We start from the raw sequence: 22,502 nt of genomic DNA, 5'->3' as shown, positions 1-22,502 counted from the left end.
GTTCATCAGAGTTATCAGCCTCAGAAATTGCAGCCCAAATAAATGCTTCAAGTTCAAGTAACAGACACATCTCAACATCAACTGTTTAGAGGAGACTGTGTGAATCAGGCCTTCATGGTCAAATTGCTGCAAAGAAACCACTACTAAAGGACACCAATAAAAAGAAGAGACTTGCTTGGGCCAAGAAACATGAGCAATGGACATTAGACCGGTGGAAATTTGTCCTTTGGTCTGGAGTCCAAATTGGAGATTTTTGGTTCCAACCGCCGTGTCTTTGTGAGATGCTGTGTGGGTGAACGGATGATCTCTGCATGTGTATTTCCCACCATGAAGCATGGAGGAGGTGTGATGGTGCTTTGCTGGTGACACTGTCAGTGATTTATTTAGAATTCAAGGCACTGTTTAACCAGCATGGCTATCACAGCATTCTGCAGCGATACGCCATCCCATCTGGTTTGCCTTAGTAGGACAATCATTTGTTTTTCAACAGGACAATGACCCAACACACCTCCAGGCTGTGTAAGGGCTATTTGACCAAGGAGGAGCGTGATGGAGTGCTGCATCAGATGACCTGGCCTCCACATTCACCCGACCTCAACCCAATTGAGATGGTTTGGGATGAGTTGGACTGAATTAGTAGGTGTTCTAAAACTTTTGACCGGTAGTGTATGTATATATATATTTTTTAATTATTGCAGAAAAAAACAGTAAACATTCATACAAGAAGTATACAAACAGACAATGATAACATATGCAACAAATTACAAATTATACAAAGGCCTTAGAGGATGCACACATGTGGATTGTTTTAACAGCTTTTTTATTAGAAGAATGTTGAATGGTCTTAATGTACTGCTAGAATTCCTTATAGAAAACACGGAAGAGTGGTTTAATATGAGTGTCACGTTCCTGACCTTGTTTTCCTTTTGTATAGTTGTGTTTAGTGGGTCAGGACGTGAGCTGGGTGGGCAGTCTGTGTTTGTTCTATGTTAAGTGTCAGGTTTAATTGACCTTGTATGGCTCTCAATCAGAGGCAGGTGTTTTACGTTTTCCTCTGATTGAGAACCATATATAGGGGGGTTGTTTCACATTGTTTGTTGTGGGTGGTTGTCTTCCGTGTCTGTATGTCTACCACACGGGACTGTTTCGTTTGTCGTTTCGTATATGTAGTCTGTTCCTGTTCGTGCGTTCTTCATAGTTTGTAAGTTCTCAAGTCAGGTCTGTCTACATCGTTTATTTGTTTTGTAGTTTGTTGTAGTGTTTTCGTGTTTCGTCTTTACGTTAATAAATTCATTATGTCAAACTATCACGCTGCGCATTGGTCCTCTGATCCTTCTCGCCTCTCCTCGTCTGAGGAGGAGGACGAAGTAGAGATTCGTTACAATGAGTGAATTTACATATATGAATATTACCTTTTTATCATTAGCATAATTAGATTTATGAGGTAAAATTGTTTTTCTGTATCCTTTTTATAGTTAAGGAAACCGAGCAGCACATTTTCCCATAAAAACGAAACTCATCAAGAATATTAACAATTATAAAAGTATGAATATCGTTCCATAATTTCTTTACATCTAGACAATGTCAAAATAAATGCAAAACTGTTTCTGGATGGTCAACACAAAAAGTACAGTTCATGTTAATGTCTTTTTTGAGATTCTTCAGGTAATGATTTACAGGGTCGTACTTATGGATCATTCTGAAAGAGACCTCTTTCACCTGGTTAACAAGCAGATATTTGTGTGGTAATAACCAAACTTTTTTTCCCAACAGATATTAGTGACCAATGTATTCCAGTAAGTTGTGACATAACGGTCGGGTTACACGTCTAAACAGACTAGACTATGGCGAAACTCTCTAGGTGGAGGAATCTGATCAATGTTGTAGTTACTATAGTTACAAAGTAACATCAAATTGAAGCCACCAAAACGAGAGAAGATATAATGAGGGATGAAATTCTATATTGATGTTGGATTCTTTAAGAAATCTTTAGCCCAATTTATCTTAAAAGTATTATTTAAAGTAGGAAAATCAACAACAACAAAAAAGTAGACCACCATATTAATATGTGTTCATAACGACAGATTTCCTAATGTAAAGTGTATAATTTTTCCAGATAAAGTTGAAAAGCATCTGGTCAACCACTTTACCTATTTTGTCAAGATTTAGGGACTGGGCTGCAATAGAGATCCCTTTTAATATCTCTGTCAGCAATAGAGATCCCTTTTAATATCTCTGTCAGCAATAGAGATCCCTTTTAATATCTCTGTCAGCAATAGAGATCCCTTTTAATATCTCTGTCAGCAATAGAGATCCCTTTCAGTATCTCTGTCAGCAATAGAGATCCCTTTTAATATCTCTGTCAGCAATAGAGATCCCTTTTAATATCTCTGTCAGCAATAGAGATCCCTTTTAATATCTCTGTCAGCAATAGAGACCCCTTTTAATATCTCTGTCAGCTATAAAGATCCCTTTTATATCGCTTGATTTAACAAAACTTGTAAGAAGTTGGGTTGCAAGCAGGAAGAGATAAGGCAAAATTGGGCAACCTTGCCTAATTCCTCTTTTCAAATCAAATCTAGGAGAAGTGCCATGCTTTAATTTAATGGAACTGTTCCCATTCATATAATGGATCACTGGGGGCAAACTACCTGCCCTCCATGACACCTATAACACCCGATGTCACAGGAAGGCAAAAAAGATCATTAAGGACAACAACCACCTGAGCCACTGCCTGTTCACACTGCTACCATCCAGAAGGCGAAGTCAGTACAGGTGCATCAAAGCGGGGACCGAGAGACTGAAAAACAACTTCTATCTCAAGGCCATCAGACTGCTAAACAGCAATCACTGACTCAGAGAGGCTGCTGCCTGCATTGAGACCCAATCACTGGCCACTTTAATAAATGGATCACTAGTCACTTTAAACAATGCCACTTTAAATAATGCCACTTTAATAATGTTTATATATCTTACATTACTCATATCAAATGTATATACTGTATTTTATGCCATCTATTGCACCTTGCCTATGCCGTTCAGCCATCGCTCATCCATATATTTATATGTACATATTCTCATTCACCCCTTTACACTTGTGTGTATTAGATAGTTGTTGGGGAATTTGTTAGATTACTTGTTAGATATTACTGCACTGAAGGAACTAGAAGCACAAGCATTTCGCTACACTCACAATAACATCTGCTAACCATGTGTATGTGACCCAAAACATTTGATTTTATAAAAAATTGTTTTACTAGAACTACAAAAGAATTCACCAAAACCAAATTTCTCAAGGGAGAGATGTTCCACTGTATCGAAGGCTTTATAAAAGTCTAAGAAGACAATAAAACTGTCTTTGAAGATTAGATATATGTCTGTTCCTCATGAAGCCAGATTGGGTCTCTTCTATAATTGAGTCCAATTACTGCCTTCATTCTTTTTTGCAAATATAGAGGCTAATATTTTGTAGTCGTTATTGAGCAGATAGATTGGACGCCAATTATCGAGGAGAAGCAAGTCTTTCTTGGGCTTAAGTATTAATGTAATCAGACCTCGAGTCAAACTTGGAGGGAGAGCATTATTTGCAATGCTTTCAGAAAAGACCTCTAACAGAAATGGGGATAAATGTTGAGAAAACGTTGTGTAAAACTCAGCAGATACACCAACAGTCCCAGGAGACTGTTCAATTGAATAAATTATGTGTTCAACAATAATAGGGTCATTAAACTGTCCCCCCCCCCCCTCAGCCTCCCCAATTGATTTCACATCCCCCAGAGAGTCAAAAAAAAAATATTTGAGGACACCTCACAATACTTAGAACTATAAATGACAATTCATACAGTAATTACTGGGAGCTTTTTAAATATGAGGTTGGAAAATATTTATGAAAATATGGGAGTATTCTTGCCAAGACGAGGAGAGCTGAAGAAGAAAGTGTAATTACCACTCTAAAAAATAATACAATTCAACAATTAAATATGAATGGTCTCATCACATATGATCCCAAATTAATCTCAAATTTGAGTTGTAATTTATACAGGAATTTATATAGTTTTATACTGCTAAATCGTCTTTTCTGTTACAGTTGCCTGCTTGCATCGCTAGGTGGCAGTAGTCGCACATCATTTATCAGAGTGACAGTCATTACCTCTTGACAACAACAATGCTTTCAATAGATTTTTGATCGATTCAATTATGCTAGTTGTTGTTATCTTGCAATCTAGTTAACCTTTACAGTTGAATGCATGCGTGGCATAAAGTACATTTTCCCTAGTTAGTAGCAGCTCGTACTGTCAACAAGAGGAAATGACGTGACAACACGTGAGGTTGGACTTCCAGCCGAGATACGTTTTGCCGTTGCTGAGTGAGCAGCCAGCAAGAAGTTTACACTTTCTCTGAGGAATAAATAATACCTTGTTTTTTGGGGGGGGATGAAAAGGAATTGAACATATGACTTTTCGTATGTCAAACGTATATGGAGTAATTGGTAAGTGGAGCATACGTTGGATTAGCTAACGGTTAGTTAGCTAATGTTAGTTGGGGGGGATGCTAAATAGATAGCTAGTAACGTTAGCTCCAAGCAAGGCTGCCAATTCCTGGTCATGGAGTGGAAGGCCGAAACACTTTTGTTAGTTTCTACATGGTAGTTAATTGCACTCGTCTGTTGTCCCATGTCTGAATTAGTAACTTTATTAATTAGACAGGGAGGATGACAACCAGAAGTTTAGCTAACATTACGTTTTGAAAAACAGTTTAATATCGCTCCGGTAGCTATAGTAACTAGCTAATTTGATGAACTCTAACGTTGTGGACGGTTAGCAATTTTGTTGAACTATAACGTTATATAAATTCAATGATCAATCTATTGTTTATCTGCTGACTTTTTCGTAGCTAACGTTAGCCGCTTGGAAGTTAGTTACTGTTAGCTAGCTTGCTATCCTCAACCTAACCTAACCGGCTGGCCAGCGAATAAATTGATTCTTGACTGTCTGTGTTGTGAAATGATATCTGTGGTTTGTAGCTACCTTAAAGTTTCAAGTTTCATTAGTAGTATGTACAGGATACACATAGTAGAACTTACTATACACCGTCCAACGAAATGCTTAACGTTACTTGCATGTATCTTCTCAACAATGCAACAACAAAAATAAATGATAAAATCTGAGAATACGAACATAAAGTAAATGTCAGAGTATAATGAACATTATAGCATTAGTATAATAATGGAAGGCACAATTTATAGTCCAATATTTACGTGTTTTGGGGAAGGGGGGATTGGTGGGCAAGTGTTTAAATTGTGCAGTATTTAGCAATACTACGTGTGTGTGTGTGTGTGTGTGTGTGTGCAGTTCAAGGCACCAAGCTATTAGCTAGAGGTTTCCTCATTAAATTAACTGTTCTTTTCTTCTCTGTCTCATTGGCAGGAAATGGACCAGAGGCCAGATTTGGAAGCAGCACTTCTGCAGCTTTAGAGAAGCAAGTTATCACAACTTGAAGTACTCCTCTCGAATGATAGTGACGTGTATTTGCACAAGCTAACTAGTTAGCTAAATGTAAAGTAACTAGGTGTTGACAAGCTATCCAGCCAATTAGCTAGCTGCTATGGATATCTTTCCAAGACCTAGTGGAGAAATTCAAAGAAAAAATCCACAGCAGGATTTCGAGCTTATTCAACGAGTTGGGAGCGGCACATATGGAGACGTATACAAGGTATTTTTTAAGCTACCATCAAACTGAATAAACAGTCTGTATTAGATTTGGTTGTTCTGAATTTAGATCTTTGTCTAACCAAAACAAGCACACACATCTGTTGAGAGGCACGAGATCCCTGTGCTTGAGTGCTTCTATCCCCTATCTAATTCCTATTGAAATCTGGCCAGAGTTACTGACATGAAGTTGTCAAGGTAGGAGTTCACTCCCCCAGGCCCGTAGTTCATTTCTCTCTCTCGCAATGTGTTAAAGCTTTTATATCCAAGATGTTAGTAAAGTTCTGTGATGGCGGTGTGTATGTTGTATACCCTACTAGCACCTTGATGCAAAGCACTGAACCTTTACAGTTGTCAGTTTGCCAGTAGTTACAGGGGCATTTTAGTTTTTGAATGGAAACTAAAATGAATGCTCATCTACATGGCATGTGAAGTATTTTGTTATCTGTTTGAAACTATTTTTTTGCAGCCTGAAGTTATTAGAAAACGTATACCTAGGTACATTATCAAGCTCTTAGTTATCCATTTAAAAAAAAAAAATCACTTTTGCCTGTTTTGACGGGAGCTGTCTTGTGAAGTTTTGTCGAGGATTTATTTTAGAGTGGTGAGTCACCTACCACAAAGGCTTTCATTTACTCCTGATGAGTTTAGCATCTGCCCACCATGTTATCACTCCAGTGTTTTGGGTTCCTAATACAGTAGCTGAAGGACACAGCAGTCTGCCGCAGGGATCTTCAACTCGATTCACCCGCGGGCCGGTTTTTTCTTCTTCACTTTTTTTCTTGAGCGGATAGTTGGAGGGGTGGAACATAATTACAAATAATTTGTAGACTGCAAATTGACCGCAAGAAGCCCAAACAGATATAATGTTAGACTAAAACAGTCATTTCAAATTTCACGTCGTGTATCTCTACTATGCGTGGGAATACATTAACAGATTTCTTAAATAAAAAAAAATCACCTGGAGTTGATTTCCTGTTTTTGTTGTTGTCTTTTTTTATGTGGCAACAAGGAAAATTCCACACGTGATGTAGCAACGACATGGAATACAAGTTTCTACGTCTAACCTATTTATTCTATCAGGTAGTAGCTACACGGGATGGATTGAACCAATATCTTTACTCATGAAGGTCTTTCATATGTTTTGATGACGTCGTCAGAACATTGCTAAGCAGGTCCACGTACTTGGCTGTACAGTCAGAACCAGAATCGTTCTACGATAGCGACGATCTACACAGTACACTGATTTTATAACTGGGAAGAAGGAATCATTTGGGCAACCCAATGCCCTTGATGTTATTCACTGCCAGAAAAACCTGAACTTTTGTCAGGTTGTTTTTCATATTGGCCCTGTGTTGTATTTATTCCTCCCAGTATGAACCACCAGACTATTTATTGTAGGATGCATCTGTAACCCTGTAGTAACCCATGGTTATTTCCCAAATGGCACCCTAGTCCCTACATAGAGCACTACTTTTGACCAGTGCGCTATGGGCCCTGGTCTAAAGTAGTGCACTATATAGGGACTAGGGTGCCACTTGGGAAATACCCTATGTAATAAAGCAATTGTACTGCAACCCCCCCACCTCTGTTATTGTTTGATGGAGCATGTGGTTAAAGTAGAAGCTAGATGGATTGGTAGGGAAAGCTAGGAGCGATCCAGCTCCCATTTTCCTGGCAAAGCTTTGAGGAGAGAGAGAGAGTGTATTTACTTAACAAAGGGACAATTTATTGGATCGGATTTGAGCCTTCCAATCTAGACATTTTCCTGTCTGTTCCCAAGTTCAAAATCACAATTGTGCAGACAGTTGCATTTAAACAATTATTATTATTATTATATATTTTTTTAAGTGTTCTTGTTTACCTATTTGTAATGGATGACTTGGCTACCGATTTGCTCCAGTGTGTGAAAGTTGAAGCAGCTAGTCTGTCAAGCCCTCGCCTCACAAAGTAATCTGTGGAAGGCCAGTCCCACCCCAGACACCCCCACAGCCGAGGCAGGCCACTGGTGGAATGCGGTGCCTGGTATTTTCCCAGAGAGAGCCATGAACACGCAAGCCAAGTTCCAAATGGCTCCCTATTTAGTGCACTATTTCTGACCAGAGCACATAGGGCTAAATAGGGAATAGGGTGCCATTTGATATGCAGACCAGGACTACGGCAGGCAGAGTGAAATACGATCAGGTCCTTGTCTAAACATGTGACCCGTGTGGGAGTGTTCTTTGCCGTACCGACAGCGGGAAATACTTCAAATTTGAAAAGTCCCTCCCCCCTAAACAATGATGTTGGTCTGCTGTAGGGCACAGATGTGTTGGAGATATTTGTCAAATTGAGAGGACCAGGAAGTAAACCCATGAGGGTTGAGTTTGATTGGTTGTTTTGTTACTTGGCTCGTCTCTTTTTTTGATGAAAAGTGTGTTTCATCCAGGGATGGACATTTTATGCTAGCCCGAAGCTAGTACTTATCAGACCAGGCTTGTAGAAAATGTTCCCAACTAGCCTGCCAGAAAGTAAAATTGGGTCTTTTTAAGTAATCTCATGGCACAGGTTTTTATAACTGATGTAGTGAAAATTGTGGTCTACTAGCCAGGCTTGCCAGTGCCCAAAATCCTTCAATTCTATCCCTGGACTTTCATCTATCTCTGTCTGTTTATTGTCCCAAGTCTATAAATGGGGGGGGATCAGTATTGAAGATTAAACCGACAATATTTTACTTATTCATATTTTATCCTGGACTGATTTTGTTGTAATGTGCAAACTTTAATTTGAGAAATGTAACACCGGTTTGAACAGGAAGGTAGTTCCTGGACCTCTTGGAGCGATGAATCCTCCCTTTGTGGAAATTCAATGAAAGTAGACTGAGCATCTCTATCAGAGTGCAATACCAGAGAGGGAGACGTGTGGTGGGGGTGGCGGGACTTGGCTGTGTGTGTGTGTGTGTGTGTGGCGGGACATGGCTGTGTGTGTGTGTGTGTGGCGGGACATGGCTGTGTGTGTGTGTGTGTGGCGGGACATGGCTGTGTGTGTGTGTGTGTGTGGCGCAACTTGGCTGTGTGTGTGTGTGTGTGTGTGGCGGGACATGGCTGTGTGTGTGTGTGTGTGGCGGGACATGGCTGTGTGTGTGTGTGTGTGGCGGAACTTGGCTGTGTGTGTGTGTGTGTGTGGCGGAACTTGGCTGTGTGTGTGTGTAGGTGTTGCCGGACTTGGCTGTGGGGGTGGAGGGACTTGGCTGTGGGGGTAGAGGGACTTGGCTAAGACAAAAGAATGGACTTTTGCTTTTCATCCTGAAATCAATTAGCCTTTTTTTTTAATTTCAATTTGATTTGATTTTTTAACTAAACAAGTCAGTTAAGAGCAAATTCTTATTTACAATGACGGCCAGGGAACATGACAGGGAACAGTGGGTTAACTGCCACAGTACGACAGATTTTTACCTTGTCAGCTCGGGGATTCGATCTATCAACCTTTCGGTTACTGGCCCAACGCTCTAACCACTAGGCTACCTGCTGTCTTAAGTTCAACATAAGTACAAAACCTTTTGCACATACAGTATCACAGCTTTGCCTAGTCTCTGTATGTCTTGTGTGATGTTGTTTGTATACCTTAAAGGGATACTTTGAGATTTATAATTTTTTAAAGCCCCTTTTTCGTGGTATCCAATTGGTAGTTACAGTCTTGTTTCATCGCTGCAACTCCCGTACGGACTCGGGAGAGGCGAAGGTCGAGAGCCGTGTGTCCTCCGAAACACAACCCAACCAAGCCGCACTGCTTCTTGACACAACGCCCACTTAACCCGGAAGCCAGCCGCACCAATGTGTCGGAGGAAACATCTGGCGACTGTGTCAGCGTGCACTGCGCCCGCCACAGGAGTCGCTAGTGTGCGATGGCACAAGGACATCCCTGCCGGTCAAACCCTCCCCTAACCCGGACGACGCTGGGCCAATTGTGCGTCGACCTGTTGGTCTCCCGGCCGGCTGTGACGGAGCCTGGACTCGAACCCAGAATGTCTAGTGGCTAGTACTGCGATGCAGTGCCTTAGACCACTGCGCCACTCGGAAGGCACTGGCAATGAGACCCTTTATCGACTTCCCCCGAGTCCGATTGAAGTCGTGGATACCATTTTTATGTCTTTGTCCATTATGAAGGAAGTTAAGAGGTAGTTTCGCGACTGGAAGTCAATGGGTATCTGCTAGCATGAACAGTCGAAACAGTTCGCATTATATTATGCCGAAATTTAGTGACGTTTTGGTGTTCGGCAGGTTTTTTTTGGGCCCTTTGCTCGCACATTGTTTTCTTGAGTCAAGTCGATGTTCGGTAGCCGACGTCTACGCCCCTTTGTCGGTGATTTGTCAACAGTAGGGGTGGGAACTATGGATAGTGTTTTTCAATTAAGTGTTTTCTGTCATTCAACGAGACAGGGGAGAGTGTAGCAGCTAGGTCCTTCTGTCTGCAGTGCACTCCTAGTTTTCACATTTCACTGGTCAAGTACTGCACCAAACAACATTGCTAGCTGTGAAATTGTATTACTGGCTAATAATGGCTATGATGTTGCTACGGTGTCTCAAGAGGGACAAACAACAGTAATATAGCTTGACCGGTCTCCCGGTTGCGGCCGGTGATGCAGTGCCTTTAGTGCCTTTAGACCACTGCGCCACTCGGGAGGCATGAAACCTTATTTACATAAGTATTCAGACCCTTTATGAGACTCAACTGAGCTCCGGTGCATCCTGTTTCCATTGATCATCCTTGAGATGTTTCTACAACATGATTGGAGTCCACCTGTGGTAAATTCAATTGATTGGATATGATTTGGAAAGGCACACACCTGTCTATATAAGGTCCCCCAGTTGATAGTGCATGTCAGAGTAAAAACCAAGCCGTGAGGTCGAAGGAATTGTCCGTAGAGCTCCGAGACAGGATTGTGTTGAGGCACAGATCTGGGGAAGGGTACCAAAACATTTCTGCACCATTTGAAGGTCCCCAAGAACACGGTGGCCTTCATCATTCTTAAATGGAACAATTTTGGAACCACCAAGACTCTTCCTAGAGCTGTCCACCCAGCCAAACTGAGCAATTGGGGGAGAAGGGCCTTGGTCAGGGAGGTGACCAAGAACCTGATGGTCACTCTGACAGAGCTTCAGAGTTCCTTTGTGGAGGTGGTTGTCCTTCTGGAAGGTTCTCCCATCTCTGCAGCACTCAGAGATGGGAGAACCAATCAGCAACCAATCAGGCCTTTATGGTTGAGTAGCCAGACGGAAGCCACTTCTCTGTAAAAGGCACATGACAGCAAGCTTGGAGTTTGCCAAAAGGCACCTCAAGACTCTGTCCATGAGAAACAAGATTCTCTGGTCTGATGAAACCAAGATTGAACTCTTTGACCTGAATGCCAAGCGTCATGTATGGAGGAAACCTGGCACCATCCCTAAGGTGAATCTTGGTGGCAGCATCATGCTGTGGGGATGTTTTTCAGCAGCAGGGACAGGGAGACTAGTCAGGATCGAGGGAAAGGGGTACAGAGATCCTTGATGAAAAGCTTCTCCAGAGCACTCAGGACCTCCGACTGGGTCGAAGGTTAACCTTCCAACAGGACAACGGCCCTAAACACACAGCCAAGACAACGCAGGAGTGGCTTCGGGACAAGTCTGAATGTTCTTGAGTGACCCAGCCAGAGCACGGACTTGAACCCGATCAAACATCTCTGGAGAGACCTGAAAATAGCTGTGCAGCGACGCTCCCCGTCCAACCTGACAGAGCTTGAAAGACTCTGCAGAGAAGAAAGTGGAGACGCTCCCCAAATCCAGGTGTGCCAAGCTTGTAGCGTCATACCCAAGAAGATTTGAGGCTAATCGCTGCCAATGGTGCGTCAACAAAGTACTGAGTAGATGGGCTGAATACTTGTGTACATGTGATAATTTGCAAAAATTTCTGAAAACCTGTTTATGCTTCAGCATTATGAAGTATTGTGTGGAATGATGAAAAATCTAATTAAATCCATTTTAGAATAAGGCTGTAACGTAACAAAATGTGGAAAAAGTGAAGGGCTCTGAATGCTTTCCCGAATGCTCTGTACGAGGACTCCTTTAGGAGACATATCCTAGAAGCTCTGTACGAGGACTCCTTTAGGAGACATATCCTAGAAGCTCTGTACGAGGACTCCTTTAGGAGACATATCCTAGAAGCTCTGTACGAGGACTCCTTTAGGAGACATATCCTAGCCTAGCGTCTTGAGCTAGATTTGAGGCTGATGGCGACCTACTTCCTCCGGCCCAGATGGAAACACTGAATCATGACCTAAACATTTCAGGACTGTCTGGTGGTGTCTCTCTGGTTTGGTCAGTACCCGTATGAAGAACCACAGTCCCATTTGAACTGAACTAACTCGTGACTAATGGATAGGGATATACAGTAACATAATTTTACAGTTTGAATTTTAATTCTGCCCCCCCCCCCCCAATATAGGCCTATCTGATAACAGGGGTTTCATGATATTGTGTGACTATTATTCCCCAACACTGACTGGCTCCCCGGTCCACACTCTTATTCTCTCTTTCAGGCTCGAAATATCCAAACGGGAGAGCTTGCTGCTGTCAAGATTATTAAACTGGAGCCAGGTGAGTTGGATATAACTACAATTCCTATCTACTTACTGTATGCATGAAAATGACCCCATAATTAACTCTGAAGGATTTAAAGAAACTCAAAATATTAAACATGATTTAAGAACATTTATTTGTGGTTAACAGGATATTAGTTTATTTATTTTTGCCTTTATTTAACCAGGCAAGTCAGTTAAGAACAAATTCTTAATTACAATGACGGCCTACCCCAGCCAAACCGGGACGACGCTGGGCCCTATGGTACTCCCAATCACGGCCGGTTGTGATACAGCCTGGAATCGAACCAGGGTCTGTAGTGACGTCTCGAGCGCTGACATGCAGTGCCTTAGAACTCTGTGCCACTCGGGAGCCTAGCGTCTTAGCTTAGCCTAGCGTCTTAGCTTAGCCTAGCGTCCTAGCTTAGCCTAGCGTCCTAGCTTAGCCTAGCGTCTTAGCTTAGCCTAGCGTCTTAGCCTAGCGTCTTAGCTTAGCCTAGCGTCTTAGCTTAGCCTAGCGTCCTAGCGCCAATATAACTATATCCTGTATGATAGTGAATAGTTTAGTTTACCTTCTTAGGTACAACTTAACTGACTTGCCTAGTTAAATAAATAAATGCGTTAAGAAGGAAAGAAATACCACAAATGAACCTTTTTTTATTTTACTTTAAAAATAAATTATACCCCTTTTTCTCCCCAATTTCGTGGTATCCAATTGTTAGTAATTAATCTTAACCTAATTAACCCTTGTCTCATCGCTACAACTCCCGTACGGGCTCGGGAGAGACGAAGGTCGAAAGCCATGCGTCCTCCGAAACACAACCCAACCAAGCCGCACTGCTTCTTAACACAGCGCGCCTCCAACCCGGAAGCCAGCCGCACCAATGTGTCGGAGGAAACACCGTGCACCTTGCTCCCTTGATTAGCGCGCACTGCGCCCGGCCCGCCACAGGAGTCGCTGGTGCGCGATGAGACAAGGATATCCCTACCGGCCAAACCCTCCCTAACCCGGACGACGCTAGGCCAATTGTGCGTCGCCCCACGGACCTCCCGGTCGCGGCCGGCTGCGACAGAGCCCGGGCGCGAACCCAGAGTCCCTGGTGGCGCAGCTAGCGCTGCAGTGCCCTAGACCACTGCGCCACCCGGGAGGCCCCCACAAATTAACTTTTTAAGGAGGCACACTTGATAATTGAAAGACATTCCAGGTACCTTATGAAGCTGGTTGAGAGAATTCCAAGAGTGTGCAAAGCTGTCATCAAGGCAAAGGGGTGGCTATTTCAAGAATCTCAAATATAAAATATATTTTTTATATGTTTAACACTTTTTTGGTTACTACATGATTCCATATGTGTTATTTCATAGTTTTGATGTCTTCACTATTATTCTACAATGTAGAAAATAGTAAAAGTTTACATACACCTTAGCCAAATGCATTTAAACTCAGTTTTTCCACAATTCCTGACATTTAATCCTAGTAAAAATTCCCTGTCTTAGGTCAGTTAGGATCACCACTTTATTTAAAAAATGTGAAATATCAGAATAATAGTAGAGAGAATGATTTATTTCAGCTTTTATTTCTTTCATCACATTCCCAGTGGGTCAGAAGTTTACATACACTCAATTAGTATTTGGTAGCATTACCTTTAAATTGTTTAACTTGGGTCAAACGTTTCGGGTAGCCTTCCACAAGCTTCCCACAAGAAGTTGGGTGAATTTTGGCCCATTCCTCCTGACCGAGATGGTGTAACTGAGTCAGGTTTGTAGGCCTCCTTGCTCGCACACGCTTTTTCAGTTATGCCCACAAATTTTCTAAAGGATTGAGGTCAGGGCTTTGTGATGGCCACTCCAATACCTTGACTTTGTTGTCCTTAAGCCACTTTGCCACAACTTTGGAAGTATGCTTGGGGTCATTGTCCATTTGGAAGACCCATTTGCGACCAAGCTTTAGCTTCCTGATTGATGTCTTGAGATGTTGCTTCAATATATCCACATAATTTCCCCACCTCATGATGCCATCTATTTTGTGAAGTGCACCAGTCCCTCCTGCAACAAAGCACCCACACAACATGATGCTGCCACCCCCCGTGCTTCACGGTTGGGATGGTGTTCTTCGACTTGCAAGCCTCCCCCTTTTTCCTCCAAACATAATGATGGTCGTTATGGCCAAACAGTTCTATTTTTGTTTATTCCGACCAGAGGACATTTCTCCAAAAAGTACGGTCTTTGTACGGTATGTGCAGTTGCAAACCGTAGTCTGGCTTTTTTATGGCGGTTTTGGAGCAGTGGCTTCTTCCTTGCTGAGCGGCCTTTCAGGTTATATCGATTTAAAGGACACATTTTTCTGTGGATATAGATACTTTTGTACCTGTTTCCTCCAGCATCTTCACATCTTTGCTGCTGTTCTGGGATTGATTTGCACTTTTCGCACCAAAGTACTTTCATCTCTAGGAGACAACGCATCTCCTTCCTGAGCGGTATGACGGCTGCGTGGTCCCGTGGTGTTTATACTTGTGTACTATTGTTTGTACAGATAAACGTGGTACCTTCAGGTGTTTGAAAATTGCTCCCAAGGATGAACCAGACTTGTGGAGGTCTACAATTTTTTTTCTGATGTCTTGGCTGACTTCTTTTGATTTTCCCATGATGTCAAGCAAAGAGGCACTGAGTTTGAAGGTAGGCCTTGAAATACATCCACAGGTACACTTCCAATTGACTCAAATGATGTCAATTAGCCTATCGGAAGCTTCCAAAGCCATGACATAATTTTCTGGAATTTTCCAAGCTGTTTAAAGGCACAGTCAACTTAGTGTATGTAAACTTCTGACCCACTGGAATTGTTATACAGTGAAATAATCTGTCTGTAAACAATTGTTGGAAAAATTACTTGTCTTGCACAAAGTAGATGTCCTATATGTCCGACTTGCCAAAACTATAATTTGTTATCAAGAAATGTTCAGATAAGATTGAGATTCCATTTTTTCCCCCTATCCTTTTTTATTGAATATCGCTTATCGGTGAAACTTCATCTGAAGCCGACTAGAGGCATTTCGATGTATTTTTTTTACATATATTTTTTAATTCGCTTTGAGATTCTTTGAAAAGCCGCTATACAAGTTTTAAATGATGTATTATTTGTGTTCCTCCAATTTCACCTCTTCTACGCTGACTAGAGGTGTGAGGAAAAACAACATGTCTCATACTCTTAAAAAGTCCTGTGGTTCGTGCGGAGGCAGAGCTGGTGTCTGCGTCCTGCATCTAAGACTGCACCCTATTCCCTATATGGTGCACTACATTTGACCAGAGCCCCCATAGGTACTAGGGTGCCGTTTAAGACGCATCAACTGGTTTCTTAATCTCTTAGGGAAGTGCTCATTCTAACAGGAAGTGACCTGTCTTTGAGGCTTCCAGCAACATGAGAACATTGTGGGTCGCTTTACTTGTTGGTCGCTCTCTGTGACTGCTTCTCAAATGGCTCCCTATTCCCTATAGATGTGGTACTGTTTTTTTGTTTACCAGTGCCTTATGGGTAGTTGTCCCTATATTAGAGAGTAGGGGGCCATATGGGAGGAAGACCTTGTTGTGCTCTTCGGCGCCTCCCAATAACTCGCTGAAATGGGCCTCTTGCTCAAATGTGTATGGTTCCCTGGCCTCTTATTGGCTCCAAATCTGTAATGGCAGGGTCAACAGGTCATCTCTGCACTGTTAAAACAAGACATGTACAGTTCTGGGCAATAAGGACGGCTGTTATATTGACATTAGGCTCTTACCTCTCTATATGTAGGCCTATGGACTCACCTCTATAAATGTAAGCAATCTCAGAAGTGCTTTATGTGAATGGTACTACTACAGTAGTCTATTTCTAGCAGTTCGTATGTATGAGGTTACTGGTTTCTGTAGAATTCCTCAGTTACTGCCAGTAAAAACACTGAACTGTGAAGCCCCTCTTGTCTTGAGGATGGAGTAGTGTAGTACACATTTAGTCTGTTGTGTATGCGTCTGTCTAGTGTCAATAGAGACGAGAGCAGTACAGTACTGCTAAGAGGATTTAAAGCTAGCGTTAAATTGAGCTTCGCCAGGTGATTCTCAGTAATGAGAGCTATTTATAAAGCTTGTTTGTTTCTCTAGCTCGCTAACACGCGCAGCTTTACCCTGCTCTCACAGCTCTGAGGAAGGTGCTCTTACGTTTTAAATGGTTTTAACAAGGGCTCTGAATAGTGTGCCATTTGTGAGGTAGCCCGTTGCAACAGACATCCGGTTGTGTGTGTTTCTGTCACAGAGCCCACAGGAGGATGTCTTCACTTCAGTAGACAGGGCTGCTAACTCAGACTCTTTTGAGTCATGCACACTAGTTCTCTTATATTCAAAATGTATTCCCCACTGGAACGTCAGGGCTGTGTCCATAAAGCATAGGAGGGGTTATGAATACCATTATATGGACAGGAGGGGAGTTCAACCAGGTGCATGGTTGATATCCAGCTAGCGCCACATGGTTGATATCCAGCTAGCGCCACATGGTTGATATCCAACTAGCGCCACATGGTCGATATCCAACTAGCGCCACATGGTTGATATCAAACTAGCGCCACATGGTTGATATCCAGCTAGCGCCACATGGTTGATATCAAACTAGCGCCACATGGTTGATATCCAGCTAGCGCCACATGGTTGATATCCAGCTAGCGCCACATGGTTGATATCAAACTAGCGCCACATGGTCGATATCCAGCTAGCGCCACATGGTTGATATCCAGCTAGCGCCACATGGTTGATATCCAGCTAGCGCCACATGGTTGATATCCAGCTAGCGCCACATGGTTGATATCCAGCTAGCGCCACATGGTTGATATCCAACTAGCGCCACATGGTTGATATCCAACTAGCGCCACATGGTTGATATCCAGCTAGCGCCACATGGTTGATATCCAGCTAGCGCCACATGGTTGATATCCAGCTAGCGCCACATGGTTGATATCCAGCTAGCGCCACATGGTTGATATCCAGCTAGCGCCACATGGTTGATATCCAGCTAGCGCCACATGGTTGATATCCAGCTAGCGCCACATGGTTGATATCCAGCTAGCGCCACATGGTTGATATCCAGCTAGCGCCACATGGTTGATATCCAGCTAGCGCCACATGGTTGATATCCAGCTAGCGCCACATGGTTGATATCCAGCTAGCGCCACATGGTTGATATCCAGCTAGCGCCACATGGTTGATATCCAGCTAGCGCCACATGGTTGATATCCAACTAGCGCCACATGGTTGATATCCAACTAGCGCCACATGGTCGGTATCCAACTAGCGCCACATGGTCGGTATCCAACTAGCGCCACATGGTCGGTATCCAACTAGCGCCACATGGTCGGTATCCAACTAGCGCCACATGGTCGGTATCCAACTAGCGCCACATGGTCGGTATCCAACTAGCGCCACGTGGTCGGTATCCAACTAGCGCCACGTGGTCGGTATCCAACTAGCGCCACGTGGTCGGTATCCAACTAGCGCCACGTGGTCGGTATCCAACTAGCGCCACATGGTCGGTATCCAACTAGCGCCGTGGTCGATATCCAACTAGCGCCGTGGTCGATATCCAACTAGCGCCACATGGTCGATATCCAGCTAGCGCCACATGGTCGGTATCCAGCTAGCGCCACATGGTCGGTATCCAACTAGCGCCACGTGGTCGGTATCCGACTAGCGCCACGTGGTCGGTATCCGACTAGCGCCACGTGGTCGGTATCCGACTAGCGCCACGTGGTCGGTGTGTTCCAGGGCCCGGTCTCTTAGTCTCCTTCCTAGGTCTGTCTCTGGCTGTGTCACATGCCACCCTATTCCCTGTATAGTGCACTACTTTTGGCCAGAGCCCATGGGGAATAGGGTGCACTACTTTTGGCCAGAGCCCCCGTAGGGAATAGGGTGCACTACTTTTGGCCAGAGCCCCCGTAGGGAATAGGGTGCACTACTTTTGGCCAGAGCCCCCGTAGGGAATAGGGTGCACTACTTTTGGCCAGAGCCCCCGTAGGGAATAGGGTGCACTACTTTTGGCCAGAGCCCCCGTAGGGAATAGGGTGCACTACTTTTGGCCAGAGCCCCCGTAGGGAATAGGGTGCACTACTTTTGGCCAGAGCCCCCGTAGGGAATAGGGTGCACTACTTTTGGCCAGAGCCCCCGTAGGGAATAGGGTGCACTACTTTTGGCCAGAGCCCCCATAGGGAATAGGTTGCACTACTTTTGGCCAGGGCCCCCATAGGGAATAGGGTGTCAGTTGAGATGTAACCTCTGTCTCACTGCTGCTGAATTGAGAGCAGATGGTGTCGCTGCAGTGCGTAGTGTTAGACTCCTACTTCCTTTTACCCGAAAGGGGGGAAGAAATAAATATCTAATTATAATATACAAATAAAGGGATGCATAAAGTCCACACAACTCTACCGATACCCAGTCTAGATGTTACAGTGGTGGTACTTTATTAATTACAGCAGCTAGTAGCTAGCTAAACACTCTAAGTGTGTATTTCTAGGAATTCAAGCGAATCAGAGACAGTCTGAACTAGATATTACGTGAACCCTGTACGTAATAGTTTATAGGACATGGTTTAGTTTATATGCAGCGTGTTGTGGTATGATAAACCTGTACAAGTAGTCATTCGTCCGGTCATATTGAAACGGAGGAGTAAAGGGGTCTGTGGTTTGGAGCTTGGCAAGGCAAGGGGAAAGATTTAGTGATCTGTAAAATATACGTGTTTAACTTTACCTCCACTGAATATGAAGTCTAGAAGGATAACTTTATGGTCTGATAGTCACTGTTGCTGCAGTTCTGTCAAGTCCTATCATTACTCAAAGGGGAATATTATTGTGTGTCTGTCTCTCTCTCTCTCTGTCACGCTGTCTGTCTCTCTGTCACTCTGTCTGTCTCTCTCTGTCACTCTGTCTGTCTCTCTCTGTCTCTATTTCTCTGTCTCTATTTCTCTGTCTCTCTCTCTCTGTCTCTCTCTCTGTCTCTCTCTCTGTCTCTCTCTCTGTCTCTCTCTCTGTCTCTCTCTCTGTCTCTCTCTCTGTCTCTCTCTCTGTCTCTCTCTCTGTCTCTCTCTCTGTCTCTCTCTGTCTCTCTCTCTGTCTCTCTCTCTGTCTCTCTCTCTGTCTCTCTCTCTGTCTCTCTCTCTGTGTGTCTCTGTGTGTCTCTCTGTGTCTCTCTGTGTCTCTCTCTGTATCTCTCTTTCTCTGTCTCTCTCTCTCTGTGTCTCTGTCTCTGTGTGTTTTTCTACATCTGATTTGGCTGTGTTTGTCTCTCTGCTTCCAGGGGATGACTTCTCCATCATCCAGCAGGAGATCTTCATGGTGAAGGAATGCATGCACCACAACATAGTGGCCTACTTCGGGAGCTACCTCTGGTAAGAGCCTAGACCACACTCAATACCAGGGGCCCAGAGCTACCTCTGGTAAGACCACACTCAATACCAGGGGCCCAGAGCTACCTCTGGTAAGACCACACTCAATACCAGGGGCCCAGAGCTACCTCTGGTAAGACCACACTCAATACCAGGGGCCCAAAGCTACCTCTGGTAAGACCACACTCAATACCAGGGGCCCAGAGCTAACTCTGGTAAGACCACACTCAATACCAGGGGCCCAGAGCTAACTCTGGTAAGACCACACTCAATACCAGGGGCCCAGAGCTACCTCTGGTAAGACCACACTCAATACCAGGGGCCCAGAGCTACCTCTGGTAAGACCACACTCAATACCAGGGGCCCAGAGCTACCTCTGGTAAGACCACACTCAATACCAGGGGCCCAGAGCTACTTCTGGTAAGAGCCAGGACCACACTCAATACCTTCTAGCAGTCTGTAGCTGAGTGACGTCAGGACTATCCTATGAATGGCCTTAGCACAACCCTGCCAAGTGGTGCCAGCCCTGATGATAGACTTATATAGGCACAGCCCTGCTCATAGATGTACAGTGCATTCCCAAAGTATTCAGACCCCTTTCCTTTTTCTACACTTTATGTTACAGCCTTATTCTAAAATTTATTAAATAAAATCGACAAACAATAACCCATAATGACAAACGGAAAACACAGGTTTTTAGAAATTTAAGCAAATGTTATAAAAAATAAATAGATGAAAAACTAATTTACATAAGTATTCAGACCTTTTGCTATGAGTCTCTAAATTGAGTTCAGGTGCAAAATGTTGATCATCCTAGAGATGTTTCTACAACTTGATTGGAGTCCATCTGGGGTAAATTCAGATGATTGAATATGATTTGGAAAGGCGCACACCTGTCTATATAAGGTCCCACAGGTGACAGTGCATGTCAGAGCAAAAACCAAGCCATGAGGTCAAAAACGGAAGAAGTTTGGAACCACCAAGACTCTTCCTAGAGCTGGCCGCTCGGCCAAACTGAGCAATCGGGGGAGAAGAGCCTTGGTCTGGGAGGTGACCAAGAACCCGATGGTTTCTCTGACAGAGCTCCAGAGATCCTCTGGAGATGGGAGAACCTTCCAGAAGCACAACTCTCTCTGGAGAAGTCTACCAATCAGGCCTTTATGGTAGAGTAGCCAGACGGAAGCCACTCCTTATTAAATGGCACATGACAGCCCGCTTGGAGTTTGTCAAAAGGCACTTACAGGACTTTCAGACCATGAGAAACAAGATTCTCTGGTCTGATGAAACCAAGATTGGCCTGGATGCCAAGCGTCACGTCAGGAGGAAACCTGGCACCATCCCTACAGTGAAGCATGGAGGTAGCAGCATCATACTGTGGGTATGTTTTTCAGCGGCAGAGACTGGGATGCTAGGTAGGATTGAGGCAATGATGAACAGAGCAAAGTACAGAGAGATCCTTGATGAAAACTTACTCCAGAAAGCACAGGACCACAGACTGGGGCGAAGGTTCACCTTCTAACAGGACAACGGCCCTAAGCACACAGCCAAAACATTGTAGAAGTGGCTTCGGGACAAGTCTCTGAATGTCCTTGAGTAGCCCAGCCAGAACCCGGACTTGAACCCAATCGAACATCTCTGGAGAGACCTGAAAATAGCTGTGCAGCGACGCTCCCCATCCAACCTGACAGAGCTTGAGAGGATCTGCAGAGAAGAATGGGAGAAACTCTCCAAATACAGGTGTGCCAAGCTTGTAGCATCATACCCAAGAAGACTCAAGGCTGTTATCGCTGCCAAAGGTGCTTCAACAAAGTACTGAGTAAAGGGTCTGAATACTTACAGTACCAGTCAAAAGTTTGGACTCCTACTCATTCAAGGGTTTCTCTATTTTTTTTAAATATTTTTTTTTACATTGTAGAATAATAGTGTTAGTAAAACGTTTACTGTTGACAGGAGAACAAGAGGAGACAATAGGACGAGGTGGATAATTGTATAATAAGGCAGATTTATTCAAGTGTAAAGATATTAGGCAAAGCGTGCGGCACGGCTCTTTCTGTCTGATTTGTATGAAATCGTCCGGAAAGAGAGTAGTTTCCACAGTTGTACAGTCTTATATAGACAACAAGCAAAGTAGGTTGATCTGCGAGTCTGGCCTTCCAATTGGTCGATCTGGGTCTTGGGTAGTCCTGAACAGGCCTGGTGTCCACGTTCCATTGGTTCCTGAGATAGTTCTTTGTCTTGAGCTCCAACCATGGGTTGGGTGTGTTCTGTGGTTATCATGGGGGAGGGGAATTATGTGTCTGTAGTTGGTGTCTTAATAAGTCCAGCATATGTCCAAGAGAAAAGAGGAGTATGTGTATTTTGTATAAAAGATGACTTATGTATAAAAGATGACTTATGTTGAAATGTAGTTATTACTAGTTTCCAGTCTCTATTACAATTTCTTACAATAGTGAAGACATCAAAACTATGAAATAACACATATGGAATCATGTAGTAACCAAAAAGGTGTTAAACAAATTAAAATATATTTTATCGTCTTCTGGTTCTGTATATAAATAACAAACATATTTCCACTATCCGGGATATCTGACAAAAATGTATTATTCTATTTTAATAGTGAAATGATTACAATCCCCCATCCCTACTTTGGGTTTTTGAGGGGGGAAAAAAGCGGATTTAAAACAATCTGTTGGAAAGTGCACAGCAGGAAGAGGATACTGGCACTGTATATAGACCCAGCCCTGTACCGCCAGGATCTGGGGCCTCCAGCAGGTTTAACAGGACTTAAGAGCTTCTGATCTGGTTTATATGACCA

The 22,502-nt window shown here is 43.6% G+C and overlaps 1 protein-coding gene across 2 annotated transcripts in view; it reads left to right on the top strand.

Moving 5' to 3' along the window:
- The first annotated feature begins 4,346 nt into the window (after nucleotides 1–4,346).
- Nucleotides 4,347–22,502, top strand: part of map4k5 (mitogen-activated protein kinase kinase kinase kinase 5) — a 113,413-nt gene continuing 95,257 nt past the window's right edge. Inside the window, exons 1-4 of one of the 2 annotated variants that reach the window (XM_039009210.1) lie at nucleotides 4,347–4,489; nucleotides 5,427–5,712; nucleotides 12,262–12,319; nucleotides 19,600–19,690. In XM_039009210.1, coding sequence (XP_038865138.1) covers nucleotides 5,605–5,712; nucleotides 12,262–12,319; nucleotides 19,600–19,690 — 257 coding nt within the window. In that variant the 5' untranslated portion in view covers nucleotides 4,347–4,489; nucleotides 5,427–5,604. Of the gene's footprint in view, nucleotides 4,490–5,426; nucleotides 5,713–12,261; nucleotides 12,320–19,596; nucleotides 19,691–22,502 lie in introns of those variants that run through there. The other variant, XM_039009211.1, reaches the window with a different exon arrangement.

This window comes from Salvelinus namaycush, chromosome 15 (assembly GCF_016432855.1).
Source record: "Salvelinus namaycush isolate Seneca chromosome 15, SaNama_1.0, whole genome shotgun sequence".
Lineage (NCBI taxonomy): Eukaryota > Metazoa > Chordata > Actinopteri > Salmoniformes > Salmonidae > Salvelinus > Salvelinus namaycush.
Note: the sequence above shows the minus strand (reverse complement) of the source record. Positions and strands in the feature narration are given on the sequence as shown.